This window comes from Heterodontus francisci, chromosome 1 (assembly GCF_036365525.1).
Source record: "Heterodontus francisci isolate sHetFra1 chromosome 1, sHetFra1.hap1, whole genome shotgun sequence".
NCBI lineage: Eukaryota > Metazoa > Chordata > Chondrichthyes > Heterodontiformes > Heterodontidae > Heterodontus > Heterodontus francisci.
In genome coordinates this window covers 256,651,333-256,674,433 of record NC_090371.1, presented here as the reverse complement: position 1 = coordinate 256,674,433, position 23,101 = coordinate 256,651,333, and the positions used below count along the sequence as shown (strand labels likewise).

Below are 23,101 nucleotides of genomic sequence, written 5' to 3'. Positions count from 1 at the left end.
CTTTCTCTCTGCGGGGACCAGGGGGTTACTGCATTTTCCGCCAATCTCCCACTGGGGTTGCAGCAAGGAATTATGACAATCTCCACAGAATTATCAGGCCATAATATGCAATGTTTCTGATCCGTAGCTGCATACTTGTGAATAATGAGGAATTTTCAGAAAGAAATACTTCATGTGAGATATCTATCTTGACCAAAACCTCTAAAATTTTACAGGATTTAGGATTTACAGGAAAAAGCTCCCCATCAAATCTACTTCCCCTAAGAAGCCCAGACAGATCAAAAGGAATTAATTCCGAAGAAGGGTCGCTGACCCGAAACGTTAACTCTGCTTCTCTTTCCACAGATGCTGCCAGACCTGCTGAGTGATTCCAGCATTTCTTGTTTTTGTTGTAAAAGGAATTAATTGTTGTGATTAGCTGTTGAAAATCCATCTCCACTGCGATATATAAAGAACATGTACATATAAATCTGGACAATCGGCTTTGCACAAAGACTAATAACCTGAAATAACACTAATTGAAGTGGAAGATTAGATGGAATCGCTGGAGAATTTCTCAAACATGTGCCATTGAATCATAAGGCAGAGAAATAGGACATTCAGCCCATCATACCTGTGTCAGCTCTTTGAAAGAGCTATCCAATTATTACAAATAATGGTTTTATCCAGTTGGCAGGCCCAGCCAGATGCTACTGCTCAGTGTGGCTATGCAGCCACTAGTTGCATGAAATAAACTTACACTTGATTTTTTTTTAATGTACTTTTCTTTTTTTTAAAAAAAGTGCTAGTGACACAACCATACCTGCCTCTATTCTGCTGGTCCTTCCTTTCATTGTTTTTAAATCTCAGATTTGAAAACTTATCAAATATCTTCTGCAATATTGCATCCACTGGGCTAATTTAGTTATCTCCTCCGAGATTTACAGCAGCATCTTGAGCATACCTGTTGGTTCTAAAACCATACTGACTAATCCCTTAAGGCAGCCAGGCTCTTTAGGTGAAGGTTGTTTACATCCTCTACATCACGAAATTAAATGGATACATTTGGGAACTCTGGCCCGCAATTGCTCACTGAGTCAATGTGGCCCAAAGCAGAGCTATGAAGAGCAGCAAAGTCTGCTTTGATTCCAGGTCTGTGCTGGGTGAGCTGTCCTTGGCTGAAGTGACACGGGAGTGCAGTATTTGGTTTCAGCTTCTCCTGGCCTAAAGAGAGAAACATCAGTCCGATCACTGTCCAATCTGGAAGGCAAAATGCGATGCTGTTGGGTGAGGTTGACAGCAGAAACAACAGCAACTTGTATTTATATAGTGGCCTGGCTTTTACAGACCCCTCCCCCCTCCTCCAACATTGGGGGTCGTGGCGCGGTGGTGGGGGGGTGCGGAAAATGCCTCCAGCAGAGGCCCGTCACGGGCTTTGATGCTGGGAAGGCCCAGCCCGATATTGCTGGCAGCGGTAAGGCTGAGTGGCAGCTCCCGTACCACTTGGCAACGGGAAGCAAATTTACATATGTAAAATATTGTAAATGAAGGAATAAATTATCGACTCATTCCCACCGTCTGTTCCGGAGCGATATTGGTACTGGTGACCGACACTCCCACGCCTTTGGATCCTAGCCGTGGATCCGAGGCAGAACACTGGTGGGAAGGTGAGAGCAGTGTAAGAGCCATTTCATTGGTGTAGGGGATGGTGGGAAAGGGTAAAGAATAACGTTTATGAACTTTGGGGGGGGGAAAGGTCAGGTGCACAAGGTATTTTGGGGGGAAGAGGGCAAGGAATTAAATCTATGGCTGTTGTGGGGGGTAGGAGGGGGCAAGAACAATTAATTAAACTTTTTTAAAATGCTTTTTCTTTAGATATGTAAATCTCATGATAGGACTCAAAGCCCTTTAAAAATGGTATCAGCACCTGCGCAAAGGCAGTGTTAGCTGGGGACGGACGTTGAGGTGAAGGGTAGGACCAACAAGTCCAGGGAACCCTGGATGGCAAGGGATATAGAAGATTGGATAAGGGAAAAAAAAGGCTTATGGCAGATTCAGAGCACTGAAAACAGTAGAGGCACTAGAGGAGTATAGAAAGTGTAGGGGGGTACTTAAAAAGTAATTAGGAGAGTGAAGGGGGGGGCATGAAAAAACACTGGCGGGCAAGATAAAGGAAAATCCTAAGGCATTTTTTAAGTATACTAAGGGCAAGATGATAACCAAGGAAAGAGTAGGGCCCATTAGGGACCAAAGTGGCAATCTGTGTGTGGAGCCAGAGAACATAGGTGAGGTTTTAAATGCATACTTTTCATCTGTGTTCACTATGGAGAAGGACAATGTAGGTGTAGAGATCAGGGAGGGGAATTGTGATATACTTGAACATATTAGCCTTGAAAGGGAGGAAATATTAGCTGTTTTAGTGGACTTAAAAGTGGATAAATCTCCCAGTCCAGATGAGATGTATTCCAGGCTGTTATGTGAGGCAAGGGAGGAGATAGCAGGGGCTCTGACACAAATTTTCAAATCCTCTCTGGCCACAGGAGAGGTACCAGAGGACTGGAGGATAGAAAATGGGGTACCATTATTCAAGAAGGGTAGCAGGGATAAACCAGGTAATCACAGGCCAGTGAGTCTAACATCAGTGGTTGGGAAACTATTGGAAAATATTCTGAGGGACAGGATTAATCTCCACTTGGAGAGGCAGGGATTAATCAGGGATAGTCAGCATGGCTTTGTCAGGGGGAGATCATGTCTAATTAACTTGATTGAATTTTTCAAGGCGGTGACTAGATGTATAGATGAGGGTAAAGCAGTTGATGTAGTCTACATGGACCTCAGTAAGGCTTTTGATAAGGTCCTGAAGGGAGATTGGTCAAGAAGGTAAGAGCCCATGGGATCCAGGGTAATTTGGCAAATTGGATCCAAAATTGGCTTAGTGACAGGAGGCAGAGGGTAATGGTCGAGGGTTGTTTTTGCAAGTGGAAGCCTGTGACCAGTGGTGTACCACAGGTATTGGTGCTGTTTGTAGTGTACATTAATGATTTAGATGTGAATATAGGAGGTATGATCAGTAAGTTCGCAGATGACATGAAAATTGGTGGTGTCGTGAATAGCGAGGAGGAAAGCCTTAGATTACAGGGCGATATAGATGGGCTGGTAAGATGGACAGAGCAGTGGCAAATGGAATTTAATCCTGAGAAGTGTGAGGTGATGCATTTTGGGAGGACTAACAAAGCAAGGGAATATACAATGGATGGTAGGACCCTAGGAAGTAGAGGGTCAGAGGGACCTTGGTGTACTTGTCCATAGATCGCTGAAGGCAGCAGCACAGGTAGATAAGGAGGTTAGGAAGGCATATGGGATACTTGCCTTTATTAGCCGAGGCACAGAATATAAGAGCAGGAAGGTTATGATGGAGCTATATAAAATGCTAGTTAGGCCACAGCTGGAGTACTGTGTACAGTTTTGGGCACCACACTATAGGAAGGACGTGATGCACTGGAGGGGGGTGCAGAAGAGATTCACCAGGATGTTGCCTGGGCTGCAGCATTTCAGCTATGAAGAGAGACTGGATAGGCTAGTGTTATTTTTCTTAAAGCAGAGAAGGCTGAGGGGGGACATGATTGAGGTATACAAAATTATGAGGGGCATTGATATGTTAGATAGGAAGAAACGTTTTCCCTTAGTGGAGGGGTCAGTAATCGGGGCATAGATTTAAGGTAAGGGGCAGGAGGTTTAGAGGGGATTTGAGGAAAAAATTTTTACCCAGAGGGTGGTTGGAATATGGAATGCCCTGCCTGAAGAGGTGGTAGAGGCAGGAATCCTCACAACATTTAAGAAGTATTTAGATGAGCACTCGAAACGTCATAGCATACAAGATTACGGGCCAAGTGCTGGAAAATGGGATTAGAATAGTTAGGTGCTTGATGGCCGGCACAGGCACAGGCACAATGGGCCAAAGGGCCTGTTTCTGTGCTGTATAACTCTATGACTCTATGACCACCCGCCCCCTTCACATCATCGGGGGAGGGGGTCTGTCCCAGCCATTTAAATGAACTGCCGCATTTAATATCGTGGTGGCTCCCCAACATACCGTCCACATGGGCAGACTGCCATTGTTTACATTGGCGGCAACAATGTAAAATGCAGCCCAGTATCTTTAATGTAGTAAAATGTCCCAAGACACTTACAGGAACATAATCAGGCAAATGGACACCGAGTTAAAGGATGAGGTATGAGAAGCTATGACTAACATTTTGACCACAGAGGTAGATTGTAAGGAACACCTTTCAGGAGGAGAGCGAGGTGGACAGGCATAGAAGCTTCAGGAGAAATTTCCAGAGCTAGGACTTAGTTGACTGAAGGCATGACTGCCAATTGTGGGCGAAGGGAATATGGGATGCAAAAGAGACCAGAGTTGGAGGAATGCAAATTTCTGAAGGCTGTAGGGATAGAGAAAGTTAGAGAGATAAGGAGTGGTGAGGCCGTGGAGGGATTTGAATACTAGGATGAGAATTTTAAAATTAAGGCATTGGTGGGCCACGAGCCAAGGTAGGTCAGTGAGCATAGGGGTAATGGGTGAATGGGATGTAGAGTTCACGGAGATCTGTAGGGCAGCATGAGCACTTACTGTTTAGACTCACATGAAGAATGGGGATTGCACAATACGTAGGAAGGCTGCTGGTTCCATGCAACTGCTGTGCAGAGAAAAAACTGATATTAAGCAACCAGACTGCACACAGACAAATGACAATTGTGCCTGCATTAAGAATATCGTGGTTTTCATTCTTGGAAGAAACTAAACTTTCCCCACACAGGAAATGTATGAAAACAATGACCGCATATGTGGGCTCTGCAGGTACAAAGTCTGCTTTGACATTATAATCACTCATCTGTAAATATCAAACCGTTGATAATCAACCAAAATATTAAAGTACAGTAGCTCTATTTAATGTGGGTCTCTGAATCAGGCATCTAGTTGTAATGTTTATATCTGTAGACAAGTGTAGGTCAGAATGTTCCGAATGATGCAATTATCTGTTGGAACTGCAAAGGAAGTGGGTTAGAATATAAATGTTAAGAAACAGATGATAGATTTAAAATAATATTGCACTAGGGCCAACCTGTACAGTACAGCCCGTGTCAGTGGGTCCCCTTTATACTTTCTGCCCTTTATCTCTCTGTGCAATTTTCCCCTCAAATCCCAAACATCGAACATTCCTTGCCTTTTACATTATGGGGTATATTTTATAATCTAGCATTCCTAAGGTAGGGCTGTATGCAACTGGAGACATTTTGGAGTTTGGGCACAGAGCTCTGACTCTTAGCTCAGACAATTTATGCCCATTACAAACGATAGGAAGGCAAGTCCTGCAAGCCGTGATTTGAAATACCTGATATGCATTCCCATCATGAAAAGCTGTGTATCACAAGTGCTAAATCCTAAAATCTGCATATGATTTATATCATATCTTTTTTAACACCATGCTGGTACAGGTCAATGACAAACCCACCTTATACAGTCCAATCATATATTAAAGGGATGCTGTCTCAGTGAAAATAAGTAATTGTAAATCTATTTACTTTTAGCGAGGGGAGAAAAATCAGTACAATTGTGCACTATTTTCATTACTATATTATCACATGCAAGTGATACAGCATTTCCTGGCAATGTGCTCCATTGAAATGTGAACTTGTAGACAAACAATTTGAAAATTGGCAATTTTCTAAGCTCTGTTACTGTCAGTCTTAATGCATCACAACAACTGAATTGGTTCAGTTACTATCACCACAGTATTGTTAAATGAATTGTAACATTGTAAAGGTTAATCATTTTTATTTTCCTCCCTCCAATACTCTCCCTTTAGCTATCTGTTACTGAAGATAGTGATTAGTGTTGGGGTATGGTTTCAAAAATGCAACAAAACTGTACATTCCCAAAATAACCGTTCAGCATATATGAGCCTCATTCTTGCAACCAAACCTAATCCAACCATCATTCACTTGGCATCTGCAGTTGTGCCATTTGCAGCAGGGCTCATTTGGCAGTGATTAGTACCTGAGTTTTCCTCCCTACAGGAATGTTGGAAACTATTGGAAAATCTGTGTTTAAAATCTGCTCTACACATTGCTGGTTTCCCTCAGTCCAATCTCAGCAGAGCACATGCTTGGGATCAATGGGTAAAACTGCACACATGCATGTGGTCCAGAACAAATGTGGTTTACAATATAGATTAACTGAACAGCCACTTGCTTTGAAGCTTCCGCAAAGGTGTGGTACTGAGACGAACAGATCAGGACGGTCAAAGGTTGAAATCCCAGTCTGTGCTGACTTAGCTAATTACAGCTCACAAGACCACGTGATTACAGATAAGAAAGGCCACTTGGCCCATTTAGGTTTATTCATCCAGAATGGCTCTAAAATCCCCTTATTGGAACATCCAATGGTTTGTCAATAATACCGTGGCCTTTGTCTCCATTAAATCCATTGCGCCAAATTATACCTCAACAGCCATTTCATTTCATTTCCCTTGCTCCAGCAATGTTCCATGATTGAGAACTTCCTGAACAAATCAGCAATAACAACTTGCATTTGCATAGCACCTTCGAAGTAGTAATACATCCCAAGATGCTTCACAGGAAAGTAATCTGACAAAATTTAACCATATGACCATACAAATTAGGAGCAGAAATAGGCCATTCAGCCCGTCGAGCCTGCTCCGCCATTTAATAAGATCAAGGCTGATCTGTTTCTGTCTCGAGTTCCACACTCCTATCTACACCCGATTATAGAAACATAGGAACATAGAAAATAGGAGCAGGAGTAGGCCATTTGGCCCTATGAGCCTGCTCCGCCATTCATTGTGATCATGGCTGATCATCCAACTCAGTAGCCTGTTCCGGCTTTCGCCCCATACCCTTTGATCCCTTTAGACCCAAGAGCTATATCTAACTCCTCCTTGAAAATATACAATATTTTGGCCTCAACTGCTTTCTGTGCTAGCGAATTCCACAGGCTCACCACTCTCTGGGTGAAGAAATTTCTCCTCATCTCAGTCCTGAAAGGTTTACTCAGTATCCTTAGACTATGACCTCTGGTTCTGGACTCACCCACCATCGGGAACATCCTTCCTGCATCTACCCTGTCAAGTCCTGTTAGAATTTTATAGATTTCTATGAGATCCCCCCCTCACTCTTCTGAACTCCAGAGAATATAATCCTAACCGACTCAATCTCTCCTCGTACATCAGTCCCACCATCCCAGGAATCAGTCTGGTAAACCTTCGCTGCACTCCCTCTATAGCAAGAACATCCTTTCTCAGATAAGGAGACCAAAACTGCACACAATATTCCAGGTGTGGCCTCACCAAGGCCCTGTATAATCGCAGCAAGGCATCCCTGCTCCTGTACTCGAATCCTCTCGCTATGAAGGCCAACATACCATTTGCCTTTTTTACCGCCTGTTGCACCTGCATGCTTACCTTCAGCAAACGGTGTACGAGAACACCCAGGTCTCGCTGCATATTCCCCTCTCTCAGTTTATAGCCGTTCAGCTAATAATCTGCCTTCCTGTTTTTGCAACCAAAGTGGATAATCTCACATTTATCCACATTATACTGCATCTGCCATGCATTAGCCCACTCACTCAACTTGTCCAAATCACCCTGAAGCCTCTCTGCATCCTCCTCACAACTCACCCTCCCACCCAGTTTTGTGTCATCTGCAAATTTGGAGATATTACATTTAGTTCCCTCATCTAAATCATGAATATATATTGTGAATAGCTGGGGTCCTAGCACTGATCCTTGCGGTACCCCACTAGTCACTGCCTGCCATTCGGAAAAAGACCCATTTATCCCTACTCTTTGTTTCCTGTCTGCCAACCAATTTTCTATCCATCGCAATACATCACTCCCAATCCCATGCGGTTTAATTTTACACGCTAATCTCTTATGTGGGACTTTGTCGAAAGTCTTCTGAAAGTCCAAATAAACCACATCCACTGGCTCTCCCTCATCAACTCTACTGGTTACATTCTCGAAGAATTCTAGCAGATTAGTCAAGCATGATTTCCCTTTCGTAAATCCATGCTGACTCTGCCCGATTCTACCACTGTTCTCTAAGTGCTCTGCTATAAAATCTTTGATAATGGACTCTGGAATTTTCCCCACTACCGACGTCAGGCTGACTGGTCTCTAATTCCCTGCTTTCTCTCCACCTCCCTTTTAAATAGTGGGGTTACATTAGCTGCCCTCCAATCTGTAGGAACTGTTCTAGAGTCTATAGAATCTTAGAAGATGACCACCAATGCATCCAATATTTCTAGGGCCACTTCCTTAAGTACTCTGGGATGCATACCATAAGGCCCTGAGATTTTATCGGCCTTCAATCCCATCAACTTCTCCAACACAATTTCTCTACTATTACTGATTTCTTTCAGTTCCTCTCTCTCACTAAGCCCTGTGTTCCCCAACATTTCTAGTATGATATTTGTGTCCTCCTTTGTGAAGACAGAACCAAAGTATGCATTTAGTTGGTCAGCCATTTCTTTATTCCCCACAATAAATTCCCCTGTTTCTTACTGTATGGGACCTACATTTGTCTTCACCAATCTTTTTCTCTTCACATACCTATAGAAACTTTTACAGTCAGTTTTTATGTTCCCCGTATGCTTGCTCTCGTACTCTATTTTCCCCTTCTTAATCAATCCCTTGGTCCTCCTTTGCTGAATTCTAAACTGCTGCCAATCCTCAGGTCTGTTGTTTATCCTGACAAATTTATATGCCTCTTCCTTGGATCTAATGCTATCTCTAATTTCCCTTGTAAGCCATGGTATGGCTACCTTTCCCGTTTTACCTTTGCGCCAGACAGGGATAAACAATTGTTGCAGTTCATCCATGCGCTCCTTAAATGTTTGCCATTGTCTATCCACCGTCATCCCTTTAAGTAACGTTTCCCAATCCATCATGGCCAACTTGCGCCTCATACTTTCGTAGTTTCCTTTACTAAGATTCAGGACCCTTGTCTCAGAATCAACTACGTGCCTCTCCACCTTGATGAAGAATTCTATCATATTATGGTCACTCGTCCCCAGGGGGTCTCGCACCATTAGATTGTCAATTATTCCTCTCTCATTACACAATACCCAGTCCAGGATGGCCTGTTCTCTCGTTGGCTCCTCAACGTATTGGTTCAGAAAACCATCCCTTATACACTGCAAAAATTCCTCTTCTACAGTATTGTGACTAATTTGATTTGCCCAATCTATATGCAGATTAAAGTCATCCATAAATACAGATGTTCCTTTATCGCATGCATCTCTAATTTCCTGTTTAATGCCCTTCCCAACATCACCGCTACAGTTTGGGGGTCTATATACAACCCCCATTAAAGTTTCTTGTCCCTTAGTGTTTCTCAGCTCTACCCATACAGATTCCCCATCGTCAGAGCTAATATCTTTCCTCGCTATTGCGTTATTTTCCTCTTTAACCAGCAATGCAACTCCACGGCCTTTTGCTTTTTGTCTGTCCTTCCTAAATACTGAATATCCCATCCCTGGTCACCTTGCAGTCATGTCTCCGTAATCCCGACTATATCATACCCGTTTACATCTATTTGCGTGATTAATTCATCCACTTTATTGCGAATGCTCCAAGCATTAAGGTACAAAGCCTCAAGGCTTGTCTTTTTAACATTACTTGTCCTCTTCCCACTATTTTTCTCTGTGGCCCTGTTTGATTCTGGCCCTTGATTTCTCTGCCTATCACTTTTCTTATTCCCCTTACTGTCTTCTGTTCTTGTCTTTAGGACCATTTGACTCCTTGCAAAGGTTCCCATCCCCCTGCCATTTTAGTTTAAACCCTCCCCAACCACTCTAGCAAATATTCCCCCGAGGACATCAGTTCCGGTCCTGCCCAGGTGTAACCCGACCAGTTTGTACTGGTCCCACCTTGCCCAGAATTGGTCCCAATGCCCCAGGAATCTAAAACCCTCCCCCTCACACCATCTCTTCAGCCACGTATTCATCCGATATATCCTGCTATTTCTACTCAGACTAGCACGTGGCACTGGTAGTAATCCTGAGATCACTACCTTTGAGGTCCTACTTTTCAACTTACTTCCTAGCTCCCTATATTCTGCTTTTAGGACCTCATCCTTTTTTTTACTTATGTCGTTTGTACCAATGTGTACCACAACCACTGGCTGTTCACCCTCCCCCTTCAGAATGTCCTGTAACCGCTCTGAGACATCCTTGACCCTAACACCACAGAGGCAACATACCATCCTGGAGTCTCTTTTGCAGCCACAGAAACGCCTATATATTCCCCTTACAATTGAATCCCTTATAACTATTGCATTCCCACACTTTTTACTCCTCCCCTGTGCAGCAGAGCCAACTGTGGTGCAACAAATTGGGCTGTTGCTGCTTTCCCCTGAGAGGCCATTCCCCCCAACAGTATCCAAAGCATAATACCTGTTTTGCAGGGGAATAGTCACAGGAGACTCCTGAACTGCCTGCCTTGTCCTCTTGCTCTGCCTGGTGGTCATCCATTCCCCTCTTGCCTGTGGGGTTTGAGACTGTGGTGTGGCCACCTCTCTATACGTGCTATCCACGATACTCTCTGCCTCATGGATGCTTCACAGTGTCCCCAGCAAGAGCAAGGGCATGAAGAAATCTGGCCATAATAAGGGATTATAAGGTTAAAATGTTATTTTCCTATGAATTATGGATTAAAAAATTAAAAGCAGGGTTCATCTTCCTAAAAGGTTAAAAGAAGTTAATAGGCATGCCTCGGACATGTGAAAGGCTTGCCTCATCTTAGAGTATAGAGGCAGCTTCTGATAAGAGGGATTTCACTCAGACAGTAGCCTCCTCTTGCCACTGGTTTGGGTGGTGACCTGTTCCTTTTTTTGGTGCTTCTTCTTTGTGGTTTTCCTTTTGACTACTTGCCACTCATCCAATTGTCCCACTGCTCCCTCCTCCTCCATTAGATTCTGTGTGTTGAGGAGGAGTTTCCAGGCACAGGGTAGCTGTTGAGTCACTGGTTGCAGCTGCCTCCCCTTTCCTCTCCTTCTCAGACGTATTTTCCTCACTGCGGGGAGGGTTGCTGGTCTCCTTCACAGCACGAGGCACGTTCACCGTTCCTTCCTCCAGCCTTTCCTTGGGCCTTGCTGCCTGTTCGTAACTGATGCAGCGCTTGGAGCAGGTCTTATAGAGGTGGCCTGCCCCACCACACAGGTTGTAGCACTTACTCTGCTTACAGTCCTTTTGTGTGATGGCCTCCCTGCTTGCAGTTCTTGCAGACGACTGTGCTGCAGTTGGCCGCCACATGGCCAGATTTGCCACAGGTCCGACAAAGTCTGGGCTGCCCCATGTAGACCAAGAAGCCTCAACATCCCCCGATAGCGAAGCTGGAGGGAGGATGGATGATGGCTCCTTTGGCGTTGACCTTCAAGGTGACGTTGACCTGCCACTTGCTGGTCCAAATCCCAAGGGGGTCCTTGACCTCAGTGCTGCTGTCGGCCACCTCAACATACCTGGCAAGGAAAGTGAGTACATCGATGACAGAAACATGGGGGTAGTAGAGGTGGATTTTTACCACCTGGTTGCGTTGTGACAGCTGTGTGAAGAGGGGCTCCGCCATGAAGATTGACAGTGGCACCTGGTTTCCCTTCTCGAACACTTTCAGGAACTTGATGCATCCCAACAAAGAACAAAGAACAGTACAGCACAGGAACAGGCCATTCAGCCCTTCAAGCCTGCGCCAATCTTGATGCCTGCCGAAACTAACACCTTCTGCACTTCCAGGGACCGTATCCCTCTATTCCCTTCCTATTCATATATTTGTCAAGATGTCTCTTAAAAGTCGCTAGCGTATCTGCTTCCACCACTTCCCCTGGCAGCAAGTTCCAGGCACTCACCACCCTCTGTGTAAAAAACTTGCCTCACACATCCCCTCTAAACTTTGCCCCTCGCACCTTAAACCTATGTCCCCTAGTAACTGACTCTTCCACCCTGGGAAAAAGCTTCTGACTATCCACTCTGTCCATGCCGCTCATAACTTTGTAAACCTCTATCATGTCGCCCCTCCACCTCCGTCGTTCCAGTGAAAACAATCCGAGTTTTTCCAACCTCTCCTCATAGCTAATGCCCTCCAGACCAGGCAACATCCTGGTAAACCTCCTCTGTAGCCTCTCCAAAGCCTCCATGTCCTTCTGCTAGTGTGGCGACCAGAATTGCATGCAATATTCTAAGTGTGGCCTAACTAAGGTTCTGTACAGCTGCAACATGACTTGCCAATTTATACTCTATGCCCCGACCGATGAAGGCAAGCATGCCGTATGCCTTCTTGACTACCTTATCCACCTGCGTTGCCACTTTCAGTGACCTGTGGACCTGTACGCCCAGATCTCTCTGCCTGTCAATACTCCTAAGGGTTCTGCCATTTACTGTATACTTCCCACCTGCATTAGACCTTCCAAAATACATTACCTCACATTTGTCCGGATTAAACTCCATCTGCCATTTCTCCACCCAAGTCTCCAACCGATCTATATCCTGCTGTATCCTCTGACAATCTTCATCACTATCCGCAACTCCACCAACCTTTGTGTCGTCCGCAAACTTACTAATCAGACCAGCTACATTTTCCTGCAAATCATTTATATATACTACAAACAGCAAAGGTCCCAGCACTGATCCCTGCGGAACACCACTAGTCACATCCCTCCATTCAGAAAAACACCCATCCACTGTTACCCTCTGTCTTCTGTGACTGAGCCAGTTCTGTATCCATCTTGCCAGCTCAACTCTGATCCCGTGTGACTTCACCTTTTGCACCAGTCTGCCATGAGGAACCTTGTCAAAGGCTTTACTAAAGTCCATATAGACAACATCCACCGCCCTTCCCTCATCAATCATCTTCGTCACTTCCTCAAAAAACTCAATCAAATTAGTAAGACACGACCTCCCCTTCACAAAACCATGCTGTCTCTCGCTAATAAGTTTGTTTGTTTCCAAATGGGAGTAAATCCTGTCCCGAAGAATCCTCTCTAATAGTTTCCCTACCACTGACGTAAGGCTCACCGGCCTATAATTTCCTGGATTATCCTTACCACCCTTCTTAAACAAAGGAACAACATTGGCTATTCTCCAGTCCTCTGGGACCTCACCTGTAGCCAATGAGGATGCCATATTCTTGAACGTTACATTGAAATATGCACTCCTGGGGAAGTCCTGCAGACAAAAGATGTCTGCAGCTTGGAATCCACAGCATTCAATCAGGATTTTCTTAATGAAGAAGGCACGGTCAACGGGTGCAGCACCTTCGCTATCTTTCAGTGCCACTCTAACAGCATTACGCACCCCCTGGCCTGGAGCTCTGGTGTTGGTTGCAGCCATTTTTTGCTTCAAGCTTTCCTGGGACAGGTGCTAAAACCCCAACCAACAGGAAAACAACAACTGCAGTAAATCTCCAAACCCAAAGGGCAAAATGACATCAAAGCTGTGCTGAAACCTCCCCAAAAAAACTCAAAAAAACACAAAAACAGCACCTGCAGGATCAAAGCCCACTGATCATGGTCTCTCCCCTGCCAGGTAAGTATGACGAGATTCAAAAGATGGATGCTTACACAAATAGATAGCAGGATGTCTTCTTTTGCAAGGAGAATGCCTGCATGTTAAGGATAGCTTAGAAATTTGGCGTAATTTCAGTGTATAATTGGGGTAAAGCAAAATGAGACAGGAGCTATTTATGCTGCTTTTCCGTCGCAAAATTGATCCTTCAAAATTCACTTGTGTTTTCTGGTCCTTCCTGTGTTGCACCTGCCAAGTCCCAAGTGAGCTCGTTTGCATGTATTAAGAAAGGCCAAAGGCACTGCAGTTTCGAGCTTCCTGCTTTTGAACTCGCGAAGCACTCGGAGTACGTAGGACTGAGAATTATAAGGCTCGCCTATTGGCAGTTTGTGATACTGAAGATTGTGGAAAGTATCACAGGATATTTAATCAGCTTGGGATCACTTTTTGCAGTGTTTTTCTTTGTTCATAACGCAGACCTGAATTTGCATCTCACTGCTTGTCAGAGTAAGAGACCACTGGGAAATTTTCACCCCTCTACCAACCCTCACCAACTTCTCAGAAGCAGGTATGACATTCCCTATAGGCATATCCTTGTGTGCCATTATCACAGAGAAGGAGGAGGAGCAGGAGCAAAGGAGAGCCATTTAAGGAAAATGCCAGCCCAGATATTACTCACACTCCCAAGGATTTTGGATTAAGCACAACGTCACTCCCTCCCTCCCATCTGAAACACTATTTGTTGCAACCTCCTGGGGCAGACAGATGCCTGAAATACAGCCTTACCAGTGCAGGCATCAATCGATGCTGACCCTGCATTCTCTGGCAGGGTCAGCACTAGAGAATACCAGCAGGCACAATTCCATTGAAGAGTAGAATGATCTGCTGCCCCAATAGAGAAATCTGAGGCAGTTCATGACAATTGAAAATGTCAAAACTGAGATTGATAGATTTTTGTTACGCAAGCGTGTTCAGAGATATGAAATGAAAGTGGGTAATTGGAGTTAAGATACAGATAGAGAGCCGCTATGATCAAATTAAATTGCAGTACAGGTTCAAAGGGCTGAATGGCCTTCTTCTGTTCCAGTATTCCTAGTAGAACTTTTTAAACCTGGCACTGAGAAGCCCTGACCCATCTTTACCCATTTGTCTCAAGGTGGCTGCCAGCGAGGTGACTGTTTCATCAGTCCTCATTCAGAAGTAAAATCGGCAGGCCTAAGCTTCCTGACTGCAAACTACCATTACTCAAGTACTCAGCTTGTGAGTGTCACGGGTACATTTGATTAAAGCTATTCACCATATGGAAGAGAGTAGGGAGGAGCTGGAGGATCTTTGATGTCCTGGAGAGGATTTCTTAGTGTATGGTAATATTTGGGGTATAACTGGCTTTAAAACTTTGCTTGTTGCAGAACATGTCACACTAACTTTCAGTATCATGATATGTAATATTAAAAGAATGAAGTGAAGGCTGCTGGGACAGGTGGATACAAATTAGTATGTGATGTATGTGAGACTGTGGGCATTTCCCCAGATTCACAAGGGAGGGAACTGCTAGAGCATCTACACTAAGTCCAATTATACTTAGATTCTATTTTGTATTAAAGATTCCATTTTGCAGTTAAAAGACAGACCATGCCCTTAATTTTATTGAGGGGACGGGTGGAGGGGTGTGGTGATGCTGCATGCCCAAATTACCAATGTGAGCTCACAATATGCTAGATTCCATGCCAGGAGCACAATTTCATAAAACTACCCTCAATGGCTGGGAGCACACACGAAGGATGGCCAATCAGCTCCTGACATTCATGGAGGTATAATTTAGCTTGGAGCAACAGCACCCAGGAGAAGAAAAAATGAGAAAATTCCCACAAATAAATAAATACAGGCTTGCTTTTAACACAATCCTTGCTACCAGTTCAACTCAGGAGAAAATGCAATGCCAAACTGCCACCTCTTGTCATCGCACCATCCCCCCGTTGTCGTCCCTAACAGTAAAGCAAATAATTAGTTGCTGCAGGTTCAGTTCCCAAGTTACATGTGACCTGAATGAGTTGCACTTGTGTTAAATCAAGGAAGCCATCACAGATTTGCTTAGCTGAGTGTGTGGATATATCGCCTTGAATAATATCGACATTGTTGTTCTAAAGTTGAACTATTTCCCTTCTCTGTGCTTTTCACAGGCCTTCAATTAGCATTATCAAGAGCCTCATAGATTGCCTGTTTTCCTTCACAAGTTGCACATTTTATTATACTTTTCTTTTTAAAGGTCAACATCTGCTGTAAGGACAAGATGTGTTCATTGCTCTGATAACTAAAAAAAGCTATACTTTTACTTCAACACGTAGGGGTAGATTTTCATCTTCACTGACAGGCAATGGAACCTGCCTGATTTTCATTGCAATGAAATGAACTGAATGAAAATCAGGCAGGTTCTGTTAAAGATGTGTGCTCTGCCCTGCCAGAATACCACTCAGGTGGAATAGAGGAATATCTGCCTGATATGTTTCTTATTGGACGGGGGGGGAAGTATTTTATAGTTAAGCTGAAAGTTACCTGCATTTAAGCAATGCTGTGTGCACGAAATCCTGAATTATACCTGACCATATGGCACTTAAAAATAAAGCTATTGTGACTTTGTAATTAGACGTTTAATAATAACATCACATAGGTAAACAGTATAGATAAACATTCCCCCTAAAAATCTAGGTGTAGGTTTTCTCTGTGGGCTACGTAACAAAACAGTAAATGCACTCTTTCAATCTTGTAGCACAGAGTGATTGTAAATGTCACTACATTTTCATATAATGACAGACTGCCAACCCACAGTAAATCAAAACTTTATTTGCACCTTCATCAACTCAGTGCATTTCTGTGCTGTCCAATGCACCTCCAAAAGCACTATTACAATTTTAGGGTCTTTCCTTGATAGTCTCCTAGGTACAGTAGGGCTAGTAAATGCCATAAGTAGTCCAAGTGTCTTATGGTTATGGGTGCATTCCGACTGTCCAATATTTAAGTACACAATAGTGTAGCCAATAGGTATAATAATATCACCATATGAGGTGAACTAAATTTTCATGTATTTCACATATGTATTTCTTCAGTGTTTTCAAAGGCATACTGAAATGAAGCTGGATATGAATTGTTAAGCTGCTTTACTTCCCAGCATTTGAACATACAGAACAAGTTATTATTGGACTCAAATAAAAACAAAAAATGCTGGAACCACTCAGCAGGTCTGGCAGCATCTGTGGAAAGAGAAGCAGAGTTAACGTTTCGGGTTAGTGACCCTTCTTCGGAACTAGCAAATATTAGAAATGTCAAAGGTTATAAGCAAGTGAGCCAGGGGTGGGGCAAGAGATAACAAAGGAGAAGGTGTAGATTGGACAAGGTCACATAGCTGACCAAGAGGTCATGGAGCAAAGGCAAGCAATATGTTAATGGTGTGTTGAAAGACAAAGCATTAGTACAGATAGGATGTTAACGAACTGAAGATTGAGCAGCAGCAAGTACAGACATGAAAAAAAAACAGTGGGTAAGCAAACTGAACAAACTACAATGAAATGAAATAACCAAAAGAAAAAAAATTGTCAAATGAAAAAAGAACTAAAAATAAAAGTAAAATGGGGGGCCCGTCATGCTCTGTATTTATTGAACTCAATATTCAGTCCGGCAGGCTGTGGTGTGCCTAATCGGAAAATGAGATGCTGTTCCTCGAGCTTGCGTTGATGTTCAGTGGAACACTGCAGCAAGCCCAGGATAGAGATGTGAGCATGAGAACAGGGGGGAGTGTTGAAATGGCAAGCAACCCGATGCTCAGGGTCCTGCTTGCGGACTGAGCGGAGGTGTTCCACAAAGCGGTCACCCAGTCTGTGTTTGATCTCCCCAATGTAGAGGATACCACATTGTGAGCAGCGAATACAGTATACTGCATTGAAAGAAGTGCAAGTAAATCGCTGCTTCACCTGAAAGGAGTGTTTGGGGCCTGGGATAGTGAGGAGAGAGGAGGTAAATGGGCAGGTATTACACCTCCTGCGATTGCAGGGGAAGGTGCCATGGGAAGGGGATGAGGTGGTGGGGGTAATGGAGGAGTGGACCAGGGTGTCGCGAAGGGAACAATCCCTTCGGAATGCTGACAGGGGAAGGGAGGGGAAGATGTGTTTGGTAGTGGCATCACGCTGGAGGTGGCGGAAATGACGGAGGATGATCCTTTGGATATGGAGGCTGATGGGGTGGAAAGTGAGAACAAGGGGAACCCTGTCACGGTTCTGGGAGGGAGGGGAAGGGGTGAGGGTAGAGGTGCGGGAAATGGGCTGGACACGGTTGAGGGCCCTGTCAACAACAGTGGGGGGGGGAATCCTCGGTTGAGGAAAAAGGAGGTCATATCAGAAGCACTGTCATGGAAGGTGGCATCATCAGAGCAGATGCGTCGGAGACGGAGAAACTGGGAGAATGGAATGGAGTGTTCCACTGAACATTAACGCAAGCTCGAGGAACAGCATCTCATTTTCCGATTAGGCACATTACAGCCTGCCGGACTGAACATTGAGTTCAATAATTTCAGAGCATGACGAGCCCCCCATTTTACTTTTATTTTTAGTTATATTTTTGTGGGAGCAATTTTGCTGAGTTTTGCTTCTATACCTATTATTTTGTAAGTAGATTAATATAATCCTAGTGAGAACGTATACACATATTCTCTCTTATATGAGTTGAAAGTATAGCCACATATTGATACAAAATGGAGTTTTAGCCCGAGGCACTGTGGGACAGATTTAGTGAGCTCACAGTTGGAGCTTGGTACAGCATAACACAGATAACGAGAGGGGGGCCCCTCTTATCAGTGAATCTGCAGACTGCCCAGCACCTTCAGGAATGCAGGCCCATTTAAAGTGACAATTGGGAGACTTCAGGACAATGGATGGGACCTGAGCTCATCAATTGATGATCAGGGCCGGCATAAGCTGATCAAGTCGCCATATGATGCCGAATCAGTGATTTAATTGGTACTATGTGTAATGTATGTAATCAATAACCATTCTGATTGGATTGTGTCCAGCCGGGATGGGCTGAGTAACTGTATATCCGTTGTGGATTTCCTTTGTTCTAGAGAGTAACACTGGACCGCTTTTAGGTAAGGTGTGCTCTCCATGATATCATGAATAAAGTCTGTTTATTCTCAAAGTCTGAGTCTGGAGAATTTGTTGAATCATTGGGTTTTAACTGGATTTTCTCCAACAGTTGGCATAGTCAGCAGGATCCCTGAGTTCACGGGATCCAAAAGAACCTAATCGACCGGATCAGGGGTAAGTCAATTTTTCTGCGACTCTAATGTCTCAATCACCCAGCCTGAGCCGAAATTAAGAGGGCGATTGGGCCCCACGTGAAGGCCAGGGTTATCTGGGAGAGGGGGACTAGGGGTCAAGGAGGAATTGGCTGAAATCTGATCAGGAATGGTCTAGAGAATTTTAGACGAAATCCAGTAAAATTTGGCTAATTTGGTGTAGCAGTAGTCGTAACTTGAGTCTGCACGAGCTGTTCCTCCACCGGGTGGAGTCAAGAGGCTGTGGGACAAAAGGAGTTAGGACAACCGTCTGGGACGTTAAAGCCTAGGGCAATAACTAATTAATACCAATTGACCCGACAGGCACATGACCGTTGCTCCTGAGTGCACGAGCCGGGATCTGGCCCTAAAGAGAGAGGCTGTGAAACGGAGGGAGGACGAAAGAGCGTTGACCTGAGTCACAGGGGTGAGCCGGTTAGCTGACTTTGAGAATTTAACATTAACTGTGTCTATTCGTTCCGTTGTTGCGTGTTGTTTGTCTTTTGTGTTAATGCCACTTGCCTCATAGAAAGAAACACTAAGCGAGTGTCACGAAGTTTTGAAAAGGTATGAGAAGCAGAAAGAAGGATGGGCTCGGCAGTTTCGAAGAAGGAGAGGTTGCCCCCGGGGACAAGTAATCTGTGTCCTCTGGAGAAAGGCGACCCACGACCGTTTGCCCCATCAAAAGGAACAATTTTCTTTTTTCTTTTTTACATTTTTTACAATTTTTTTTCTTTTGGTTATTTCATTTCATTGTAGTTTGTTCAGTTTGCTTACCCACTGTTTTTTTTTTCATGTCTGTACTTGCTGCTGCTCAATCTTCAGTTCGTTAACACCCTATCTGTACTAATGCTTTGTCTTTCAACACACCATTAACATATTGTTTGCCTTTGCTCCATGACCTCTTGGTCAGCTATGTGACCTTGTCCAATCTACACCTTCTCCTTTGTTATCTCTTGCCCAACCCCCGGCTCACTTGCTTATAACCTTTGACATTTCTAATATTTGCTAGTTCTGAAGAAGGGTCACTGACCTGAAACGTCAACTCTGCTTCTCTTTCCACAGATGCTGCCAGACCTGCTGAGTGGTTCATTTTTTGTTTTTATTTCAGATTTCCAGCATCCGCAGTATTATGCTTTTATTATTGGACTCACTTAATTCAATGAATATAATTTGTTTTACATAGTACAAAAATAACAAACTCACTACATTTCTCAAGATCAGTGCGTCATCTTGCTTGACTTAAATACAATAACTACCCTCCCGCATTCTTAGGAATTTGCAATAGCTTCTCCTTGCAGCTTCTGTTTAAAAACTGACTTCTTTTGCTGAACCGGTCTGCCTGCGTTTCTGTCTCATGTTTTCTTATGTTCCTTTCCTAAAACCACACCGACCTGCCAAACCATTCCGGCCCAGCCTTCAGGGTCAGAGACTTCCCGATGCAATGGCTTTGAGGTGCTTATTGATTACCAGAACAGTCGTTATTGATGACAGGCTTTGGGAGAAACAAATACAATGAGCATATAAACCATTTTTCGTGCTTTTGTTTTGACCTAAACATTTGTGAATACACGTCTGTTTAATACTCAACATTTAAAATTAACTCCTTTTGCAAATACTTTCTGTGAAAAAAGTGGTCCCAATAAATCTTGAAATGTTACAAGTTCTAAACATAATCTCACATAGGAACATAGAGACGGAAGTGATCATTTAGCCCCTCGAGTCTGTTCTACCATTCAATGAGATCTGGCTGATCTGCCATCTGAATACTCGCCTTGTCCCCATTTCCCTTTAGCACTTTTGGTTAACAAGCTAACAAACTCAGATTTAAAGTTAAACATTGACCCAGCACCACCTGCCATTTGTGGAAGACAGTTTCAAATTTCAACTACTCTTAGTTTCCTAACCTCACTCCTGGGCTGTGTTCATATTGCCACATTTGCGTCCAATGCAAAAGCAGTTTTGCATGAAAAAGTTGAGGCGTAACACTCTCTCAATTACTGAGATCATTAACTGTGTTCACTGTGGCTGCTCCTGATAAACGGAAAGTCACAAACAAGAAAAACTGCAATTGCTAGGCAGAAAATGTTGGAAGTACCCGCCAGGAGAGAAAGAGAGAGAGAGAGAAATAGTTACATCCAGAACCTTTGTGCAATCTGATCTACCCAAATCTTTGGCGACTTTATTGCCTCATTGCTGATGTATTCAGTCAAGTCAACACAAGCATGGCAGTATGACGCTGAAGACCAGGAGACAGGCATTTCTGAGATGTGCGACATTCAGTTTTTCATCATTTTGAGTTCCCAAAGAGTGCAATATAAATGCAACCTAGAAACAACACTGTCAAAACCCTCTCCCTTGGAATGGAATTCCAATTGTGTTTGTAGTTAAGTCCAGCATTTGCAGTGTCTTTCGGCTTACTACGAGCGCAATGAATTGCATTGGACTGGCCATTACAGTGTAAACGTGCAGTAAAGCACAAAGCAAACGTGCAGAATATAGTAGCTTGTACTTAGATCCAAAACATGGAATATCAACTAGTCTCCAAAACCGATGGGAGTGGTATACAGTTTCAACCACCTCCAGAGCTCAGGCAGAATTGCCTCACATACCTTTCAAATTCAGCCAGGAAGCGAACCAGGACATTGAAAGGAATCCACCCAGGACGAGCACTGTTAAAACACTTCCATTCCTGACCCTCATTTCATGTCATCTCAGAACCATACAAAGCTGGTGCTGGGTATCGTCTAGTGTGAGTGAGCAGGCTTTGTGGGACTGATCCAGGTAAGCACTGTCTTTCACTTGGCAATAGCTCGGCTTTTACCCTCACTCTTCAAATACTGTCCGCTGTTCCAGTATCAAATAGAGACAGTATTCCACCTTCTTCATTTATTCTATTTCCTCTCTCAGCAATGCAGTCTCTTCTGTCCCAGTTCTTTTTTTAAATTATTTTCTCCTAGTTTTACCCTTTTAATTCATTTCCACTCTACTTCTTCTTAGATTTTCCTGACCATTTCTCCATCGCATTCTGCCGCGGCAGCTCTAGTTTCTGGTCAGTTCAGTTGTGCGCACCGGGATCGCTCGCTGCCTGCCAGATTCGTCTCCGCTTAGACGATTGTCATGGTTTCACAAGTCTCTTTTGTCAACCCCATCAGTCTCCGCCCTCACCGCCGTTTCCTTCCTTCCTCTTGAGTGGTTCGCACGGAACCAACTTCTCTCTCGCGCACACACACGCAGAGTTCCTTTCACTATGTCTCATTTATTGGCAATTGCTCCCTCTGTGAATCTCAGGGGTTGTTCATTGTGTGTTTGGGTCTCAGCTGTTACTACCTGTGTGTGTCTCGCCCATGTGTTACTCCCTGTGAGTGACTCTCTCAGGTGTTGCTCACTGTGTGTGCCTCTCTCAGGTGTTACTCCCCGTGTGTATCTCTCTTAGGCGTTACTCACTGTGTGTATCTCTCTCAGGTGTTACTCACTGTGTGTACCTCACTCAGATGTTACTCCCTGTGTGTATCTCTCTCAGGTGTTACTCACTGTGTGTATCTCTCTCAGGTGTTACGCCCTGTTTGTGCCTCTCTCAGGTGTTACTCACTGTGTGTGCCTTCCTCAGGTGTTACTCCCTGTGAGTGCCTCCCTCAGGTTTTACTCCCTCCGTGTGCCTCTCTCAGATTGTACTCCCTGTTTGCACATCTCTCTCAGGCGTTACTTCCAGTGTGTGGCTCTCAGGTGTTGTTCTCTATGTGTTTGGGTCTCAGCTGTTACTACCTATGTGTGCCTCTCTCAGGTGTTACTCCCTGTTTGTGCCTCTCTCAGGTGTCACTCCCTGTGTGTGCCTCTATCAGGTGTCACTCCCTGTGTGTGCCTCTGTCAGGTGTTGCACACTGTGCATGCCTCTCTCAGGTGTTATTCTCGGTGTGTGCCTTTCTCAGGTGTTACTCCCTGTGTGCGCCTCTCTCAAGTGTTACTCCCTGTGTGTGCCTCTGTTAGGTGTTGTTCCCAATGTGTGCCTCCCGCAGGTGTTACTCCCTATGTGTGCCTCCCGCAGGTGTTACTCCCTGTTTCTGCCTCTCTCAGGTGTTGCTCACTTTGAGTACTTCCCTCAGGTGTTATTCCCTGTGTGTGCTTCCCTCAGTTGTTACTCCCTGTGTGTGCCTCCCTCAGGTGTTGCTCACTGTGTGTGACTCTCCCAGGTGTTAATCCTTGTGGGTACCTCTCTCAGTTGT

General features: G+C 44.3%; 1 protein-coding gene across 2 annotated transcripts in view; it reads right to left on the bottom strand.

Annotated features, from left to right (window-relative positions):
* Window positions 1-21,993, bottom strand: part of LOC137375873 (alpha-1,3-mannosyl-glycoprotein 4-beta-N-acetylglucosaminyltransferase B-like) — a 222,318-nt gene extending 200,325 nt beyond the window's left edge. For both annotated transcript variants that reach the window (XM_068043473.1, XM_068043484.1), the window contains exon 1: window positions 21,491-21,993. In XM_068043473.1, the coding sequence (XP_067899574.1) occupies window positions 21,491-21,581 (91 nt within the window). In that variant the 5' untranslated portion in view covers window positions 21,582-21,993. The remainder of the gene's footprint in view (window positions 1-21,490) is intronic.
* Between the last annotated feature and the right edge of the window lie 1,108 nt (window positions 21,994-23,101).